Genomic DNA, 8748 nt, shown 5'->3' on the forward strand with positions numbered 1-8748 from the left:
AAAATCCACACAACTTAACATATAAACTGTCCTTACCTGTTTGAACGTGTCACCAGTTACATTAGGTAACTCACTCGACGGAAAGGAACACACAACAACATGGTATAAAATGATTTCAAGTCGTGAAATTAATATTCCCTTTCTGGAGTAGTCAATTCTGTGTTTCACATCCAATGTATAGTAATTATATACCGCCTACAATGCACGTGCATGTACTTCTCTTGGATTGGCATGATGGCAAAGTATAAGAATACAATTCGATTTCAAGGGAAGATAACGTACTCGCTTTTGCTAATCCAGATATATGTCATCAATGCTATGCAATGTGACCACATAAAATATTTCGCAAATGCAGGAAACCGCTCTGGTTGCCACAGTAACACGTTTACTTTCATGATAACATGAGGTAGCTTAGTATAGTTTGACATTATCATATACCCATATAAAATACATCATTCGGACACGTTATACAATCAAGACAAAACAAACCATCGGTATTTTCTAACATTATGTTTTTATTTGAAACACATTTCAAATGTGACTTACTATTTCATTTGAAGCTGACATTGAAAATCACTGATCACAAGTAAAATCAACTCATTAGTTGATGAAATCCTCGATTCAACCCTGCATGGCAGTTTTCGTGTACATATATATATATATCGGATACCTTTTGTACTTCATCCTATTTTTCTCAATTATAACACACTCACACTTTTTTCTCGCCTCTCCTCCAACAAACATAGTTTTACATTTATATTTATATAATATTCACCAGTATTCGTCGTAAAACTATAGCCCTTTTACGGTATTGTTAATTTTCACAGAGTACCTATCGTCGTAAAACTACTGACCCTTTTACGGTATTGTTAATTTTCACTGTGTACCTATCGTCGTAAAACTACTGACCTTTTTACGGTATTGATAATTTTCACTGCGTACCTATCATCGTAATACTACTAACCTTTTTACGGCACCGTAAACTGCGGCGAATGCTATCTAGTATGAAAAATACCAAGATTTGTTGTTGCATTTTAAGACTATTTCGTGCTCTCTCAACTAATAACATCAAATGACACCAGGTCATTGCAGGGATATCAATAATTAGTTCTTTCTTGCGAATTCAAAAATATATTTCTTTCATCAACCATTCTGTCCGTATCCAACTCTTGTGACATCAGTAACACGCCCTAATAGTTTAGTAAATCTGACACCGTAATATCATTTCCAAGGCGTACAATTTCATCGATGACAAATTCTAAATCTTGTCGCGTCGTTTTAGGATTACTAAAGATAATCCTAAAAAAGTTTGGGATATCCAGCAGAGGCTGATAGCCGATCAGAAGAGTTCCCGCTTTTACCATTCTCTCCTTGATGACTGGCGCCACCTACGTCGAACAATAAATAAATGTCAAGAGGTTCGCTTCATTGAGGTAATTTTCGGTGAAATTCAGGGAACGTGTTCCAAATCATTCGTTGATAGTATTTTCTCCCTCCACATTTTGATAATTTGTCTCTCTCTACACCTTGATCCTTTGCTGTTGTCTTTTCCGAAAAGATGACTGTTACGGAAAGAAAGTAATGCAAATAAAGACGTACCTTTTCAAGTAACTTTTTGAAATCATCATCCTCGGGTAGTTCTCGTATACATGGTGGAATATACCAAAATGATACATTGATACATTCAGGCTGTAGAGAGAAAGCATGAAAATGCGGATGTAGAAGAGAATACGGCAATATATCAACCACTACTCGAAATAACAAATCATTCAATTAGAAGAAGATAAAGGAAATCACTTACTTCTATCACAAGCTTGAAACCTTCCCTCTCCCGAACAAGTTGTGTGAAATACCTGGAAGAAAACAATAATTTGACCATAATGGTGACTAGCCCACCTCGACAAGATTTTAAGATCGAGTTAAATAATTTGAATTATCAAATCCAAACGCTATTTTAATTGTGGCTGTACCTTGAATTATCAAACTTAGTGTTTGTTTCTTCTTCAAATCCAAGATTTCCCTTGGCCTTGAACATCAACCAGAGTTTGCATGCATCAACTTTACGATTACACTGTACCACCTTATCACCTGTATCGTAGGAAACGTCATAGAACTTGTCCTGTTGGAAGATGTAGCTAGAAGAACGAGCACCTACACAATGTGTGTTATGCAATAGTCCAATCTAATATGAATGAGAGAGAGAGAGAGAGATAGAGAGAGAGAAGAGAGAGAGAGAGAGAGAGAGAGAGAGAGAGAGAGAGAGAGAGAGAGAGGGAGAGAGAGAGAGGGAGGGAGGGAGGGAGGGAGGGAGGGGGAGGGAGGGAGGAGGAGGGAGGGAGGGAGGGAGGGAGGGAGGGAGGGAGGGAGGGGGGAGGGAGGGAGAGGAGAGAGAGAGAGAGAGAGAGAGAGAGAGAGAGAGAGAGAGAGAGAGAGAGAGAGAGAGAGAGAGAGAGAGATTCTGTATATTTAGTTTTGTTTAATCCTGAACCTTTTTTTAATGGGACATTTCAGACACATGTGGATGTTTTTAAAGTCCCAATTACATTATATTGGAGTTTTATAAAAAAATAATCCAGTTATACTGTAAACGGTCTGCACTCTCTCTTCGAAATTAAATGCAATTTTGTCAGAGCGACTTGCAAATTCACGCGATGCCCTTCATTCCTAAATTCATATGTATAACTAATATTACTTTATTCTTTTTAAGCAAAAGTCGTGATAACTTACATTGTCTCGAAGCAGTAATACTGAACACTGGAATGGGACACCCATCATTTTATGTTGGTCCCATGACATGGAGTTCGATCTTTCAACACCTTTCAACAGATGTCGCCATTTTCTGGACAACGACACAGAACCACCCCAGCACCCCTAACAGAGAAATGATACAGACAAACTATTAAAATAAAGTGTCGTGATAACATGGACAAACACAAACAAGTCGGTGTTTAAGGAATACAGGACAATTTTCTGTGTTAATTTTGCTTTATTGACAGTAGTAACTGAAACACAAGTAACCCTGAGGTCAGTGGCATAACAATTGAATGACAACTACAGCTACAGGGCACAGTCAAAATCGTAATTGTGGAGAATGGACATTCATAAACCTATCTATGCTATGATGTGTTGACGTTAGTAGTCATTTCAATATACATACATATGTGATACTAAATAAGGTTTACGTGAGTATTTTAAAAGACTGCCTTTAGTTGGTTCACGTCTCTGTAAATGACCCAGATTCTAAACCTTACCACTGTACTGGTACCATTCCATTTATAGCTGCAGTATGATTTATTAGACAGAAGATCTTTTAGTTGATATCTCAGCCACAGACTTTTGTATATCTATTTTTTTATTTATGCTTTTTAAGTTTCATGGGAAAATATTAATGTATTTTGTGTACAACTATACCATAACCCATCATAAACAAACGTATATGTTATTGCCCATGCCCAGCTAAAGGGAGGAAACCACTCACATACCAAGATACAATTTGCAGAGACACTGGGCTGAGTTTGGAGGAACTGAAAGGAGCAATGGCAGATAAATCAGGGTGGCATATCAGAGTGTCTGAGATCTCGACTGCGGTCGACGGATGATGATGATGATGATGATGATGATGATGATGATGATGATGATGATGATGATGATGATGATGATGATGATGATGATGATGATGATGATGATATGTTATTAAAGTTCCAAAAATCGAGACATAAAATGTTGACATAAACAGTGTTACAGTAGCGAATGAATGTCGTCTGCAACTGCGACTGCGTACTATAGTTCTGTTAAATAATTTATAAATACATCCTTAAATCATTCATGACAGTCCAAGTTATACATAACCCTATCCCACCCAACGTACTTACATCAACATGAAGCCATAGTTCATACTTCTCGCATATATCAGCTATGTCGTCAATTGGATCAAAGGCACCAAATACGGTCGTACCTCCAGTTGCGTTTACGAAGAGAGGGACGTCGCCCTGTTTAGAAATAAACGGGTTTTATTGATAATTTCTAACTTACATCAATTTGTAACTAAATTCATCTTATGAAAGAAATGCCACAGTCATCATAGCTACAACAAATATTTTATGTTTTACGATTCATCACCAAATACTTAATAATATCGACAGAACCAGAACACTCATGAATCTATAATTTCTACTCAGTCAAGAATTAAAGTCTTTGAATTCTTCATTCAAGTTTTATTCCAAACATTGATTTATATGTGTTTATGTTCTACAACACCTACGTAAAAAGCTCTCTCGTATTATTATAAGTTTAATGCTTCGAAATTGTCGATGTTTAAATCTGTGGGGACCTGTGGTTTGAAAACTCTTCACATCAATGATTGAATTTGAAAAAAAAGTGACCAAGTCAATTACAATGGTAACAATCTTGATTAATTGTGTGATGAAGTACACAATAAAACAGATCAGTAAATTCATTATTAAATACATTGGGGGTTATGTGACTATTTTAATGAATGCGATTGGTGCATACCCAGAGAGCTCGTCACGTGACTTAATATGAATAATTTCGTAATGTTACCATTTGCATTCTTACCCTTTCTTTGGCTTCAATAATCTTTTTCTCTAAATCTTTGACAAGCATCTTCCCTCTGTAAATGTCGATAAAGAACGTCAAACTACCAATAGATTGATAGAAACTGTACTGACAGTGGCTGAGAAGTTGGCCAACGATGGTATCCACGTTTGATCCAACCAACCAACCAACCAACCAACCAACCAACCAACCAACCAACCAACAAAGAAAATCGCTAACAAACAAAAAACCAAGCATACTATCTTGCCAACTTTCAAAGACACTCATATACCAAATAACACACACACACACACACACACACACACACACACACACATACATGCACACACACATACCCCCTCCCACACATCCACACCAGTATTCAGCCAAACGCGAACAATTCTACGATATCGAAGTTGTAACTGTATTTCTTTGTACCTTTCATCACATTTCACCATGGTAACACTATCCGTTCCAAAACCAAGATAGGCAGCTCCCTTTTTGATCCAGTAATGGGACTGATAATGAAAAAGATGAACATGTTCATATGTCAGCAGAATATAATGTGACTGTTGTTAGTAAAACGTTTGAAGTGTTTCTTATACCATGTTGAAGAACATAAGAGTGTCTGTATTAAGCTTTAATATTGCGGTGTATATCGTATTAATAACCCTATTCTTAATTATCTTTGGTCCGAGACAGATATTGCCAGTGTAATCGCTATATTACAGTCAATAATCTTTTACCTTTGAATGGTTGAGTGTTATATAAATTACCAACTAAATTTCGTATATTTCCGTGTCAGAATTTCAAACCTATCACTTTACATGTTCTGAGGTGAATAAAGCCATCCTTGGTAGACCATGCATCCCTTTCATTTTTATTTCTTCTCCATACTTCCTATACCTGGCCACGTTCATTGCATACATATTGGCTGTTGATCCACCTGTGCATATAAACATGATATTAGCATATTAGTTGTGTTTTCACCTGTACAAAGAAATACAATATCATCATATTAACTGTTGATCCACCTGTGTAGACAAACACAGTTGTATTATCATATTGTTCGGTAATCCACCTGTACATTAGCAATATTACATTGGTTGTTGATCCACTGGCACATGACAGTATAAACGTCGTATAGAACAAACTTGATAATTCTGTGCGTTCAACTATATAGTCGAGTCTCTCACCAAACCCGTCTTTATTTCTCACATACTTAAGGAGTCTTTTCTTTACCAAATATGATTCTCCAGGTTATTGCCAAGTACCAATATTATGCTCGGTAACCATTATTTTATCTACCTGGGGTGAAAACTCCATCTCCGTTGACATAACCAATACTTTCACGTAATCGTTTGATAACTTCATTTTCCATAAGTACAAACACAGGGGCTACTTCATATGTGTACCTAGAGGTGAAAAATATGAAAAGAAAGAAAATACAGCTATATCGTTAACCTGTCATGAGATACAATAAATACAATAATACAAGTTTGAATTTTGACGAATACTCAAGCTGTCGATAACTGGATCACTATTATAATTACAGTATCGTCATCCTCGCAAGTCTGAACACACTGTTTACGGTATGTTGATGAAACGAAAAAGACCCTTCAAGTGAATTAGACGTTGCCATAAAAGAGGCTAGTATTTTACGACGATGGAGTATAATTGTGTGCATTACGACGATGGAGTATAATTGTGTGCATTACGACGATGGAGTGTCGTGTGTATTTGTTGTGAAGTATTTTCTCTGGCTCTAGCAATGGAGTTAGTGATAGTTGCCACTAAAACTCCTTTTTAGGAGAATAGGAGTTTACAACAATATCAAATACGACAAGACTGTAATGCCCTCGTTTGCGTAAATCGGGTATATACCGAAATTGCATCTTCGTGAGAAAGCGATGTAGCCATCATAGCATACTTCCCCCACCCTCCAAAAAAATAAAAAAATAAAAAAAGGTGGAATTAATTTTAAAAAGTAAAAAATTACTTTTTAAATTACTTACGCTGGTACGTTGATGCAATCCGTCAGCCATTGACCGACTAGACCATGGACGTCTTGACCAGCGAATAACGCATTGAAAAATCTTGGGTTTGCTGAAAACAATATTGAGAGTTTGTTGCTATGTACTACATTTGTCAGAAATTATCGAACTATACCTCTAAAAACTAAAAGATTCGAGGTTTTATTATAAAGTAGACGATTGTCGTCTTTCATCTACGACCTTGATTTCCTTACAATGCCACGTTTTTTGCAGCACCAAATTTAAATAACACCATTTCTAGCCCAATCTCTCCATAACTTAGTAATTTCCCGATTCTTCATTAGCCCAGTAACTTGGCTGTCAGACCTGATTGTTCGCCTGAATTGGAATGATCATGAATGCCGACTATCAAGTCATTACCATAATATGGAAAATTCTTCCTTTTCGCCAATTTTTAACATTTCAATTGCATTCAAGATTGGAATGACAGAATTAAGCCTTCTGTATGACACCATGCAACAATTTAAAATTGGCCATATTGGAAATTCATGTCGTTATCATTGACAACAATTGCAATATATCGCCATTTATAAACCTGATCCTTTGATGAATACAGTCAGATCACAGACCTTGGAACTGTGGTCAGATTAATGATGTCAACAATTATGAAATTATTCAATGTTATCATACCTGGTAATACACTGTATTTAAATGTATCCTTTAACAGTGATAGTAATTTGTCTGAACTGTCTCCTTTGTCCTTGATTTCGAGGTCAATCATATCTTTCAATTCATGGGGATGGTAGAAATCGACAACTATTAGGAACGAAGAAACGATGAGACAAGTTAAGAAATCAATAAATATATAAACAAATAAACAAACCGATAAATAAATACATAAACAAATTAATTAATAAATATATTAAAAAATTGTATGGACGGATATGGATATAAGCATGTATGAATATAATATAATATACGAATGTGAGCAATCTTAGTGTTATTGTTCGACCTGGTCAACAATGTCCGCCAAGTTTATGTTCAAAGCTTCGTGTTCGAAGATCAAACATACAAAAAAAAAACTTGGAACCGTACTTGGCAAACAACACTACAGCTTCAGCTGTAACGCAGTTTATTTTACTTTGTACATATATCTATTGGAATCAAGGTTTGAAACGTTTTTTTTTTAATTTTATCTTCTTACGAAGCCCAAATGTATATTCAATGTTTTGTGATTCAGCGATATATCTTAGATAGATAGAGAGAGCCTGAGAGAGAGAGAGAGAGAGAGAGAGAGAGAGAGAGAGAGAGAGAGAGAGAGAGAGAGAGAGAGAGATAGAGGAGAGAGAGACTTGCAAAACTTAACTAATCTTTACGATGACGTGCTTACCTTTCGATCTACGATCCGTTGCTTTGACAACACCTACGTCAAATATCATATCTGTTGCATCTCTGAGAAATCGTTGATCTTTTGTAAATTCTTTTTTCGTGTCATTATCATCCAAATCGACACAGTTGACTGCCTCATCTGGATTTTAAAAGACATTCTTAATGAAAAGTTCTTACAGGTAATTTGACAATCTAAGCTTTCAATTACCAGAGTCGGCATCTCGATATTCTCTTCATTGCAATGACAGATTTTACCTTTAATACTCTTTTTATTACTTACGAATTATGAAATTATTAACAAATTAATGTTTTTTTCTTATCTCGTCGAAAAATGAAACCACAATTTTGAGTTGTCGGCTGTTGAATCAAAATGTGTCAAAATCGTCATATCACGTAACATATCCGTAGATGTTTGATAAATTTCACTCACCATAAAGACTTGATATTACTTGCTTATTTTCACTTGCCATTATTTCGTCGAAGATTTATCTGTAATTAGGATGAAATAACGTCACTATGTACAACGTATACACCAGATATATTATATAATAAATAAACTTTCTTGCGAAGAAATGGAATCAATTTGCTATGTTTACCCTTTGGAACGTTCTGTGTCTGTCCTTTGAGTCGGGGAAGAAAGAGACATCCAACGTTTACATTACAAGATTCACGGCGGACATTAATCCCACGGTAGACGTTAGATACATATGATAGATAACGGTAGATATTGTCCTCGTCAGACTTTAAATCGTATGCACATATATCCTGACGATGAACTGCAACACCGATATTTTTGCTCGACATACAAGCA

At 36.0% G+C, this 8748-nt stretch overlaps 1 protein-coding gene across 1 annotated transcript in view; it reads right to left on the bottom strand.

Moving 5' to 3' along the window:
• Positions 1–1190: 1190 nt before the first annotated feature.
• Positions 1191–8748, bottom strand: part of LOC144447657 (cysteine sulfinic acid decarboxylase-like) — a 26007-nt gene continuing 18449 nt past the window's right edge. The window contains exons 2-15 of the mRNA XM_078137733.1: positions 8368–8426; positions 7939–8076; positions 7239–7364; positions 6570–6660; positions 5863–5969; positions 5382–5500; positions 4993–5072; positions 4576–4630; positions 3873–3989; positions 2728–2871; positions 1971–2182; positions 1802–1853; positions 1600–1689; positions 1191–1388 (exon numbers count right to left, since the gene is read on the bottom strand). Of these exons, the coding sequence (XP_077993859.1) occupies positions 1191–1388; positions 1600–1689; positions 1802–1853; positions 1971–2182; positions 2728–2871; positions 3873–3989; positions 4576–4630; positions 4993–5072; positions 5382–5500; positions 5863–5969; positions 6570–6660; positions 7239–7364; positions 7939–8076; positions 8368–8407 (1569 nt within the window). The 5' untranslated portion in view covers positions 8408–8426. The remainder of the gene's footprint in view (positions 1389–1599; positions 1690–1801; positions 1854–1970; positions 2183–2727; positions 2872–3872; positions 3990–4575; positions 4631–4992; positions 5073–5381; positions 5501–5862; positions 5970–6569; positions 6661–7238; positions 7365–7938; positions 8077–8367; positions 8427–8748) is intronic.

This window comes from Glandiceps talaboti, chromosome 16 (genome assembly GCF_964340395.1).
Source record: "Glandiceps talaboti chromosome 16, keGlaTala1.1, whole genome shotgun sequence".
NCBI classification, from domain to species: domain Eukaryota; kingdom Metazoa; phylum Hemichordata; class Enteropneusta; family Spengelidae; genus Glandiceps; species Glandiceps talaboti.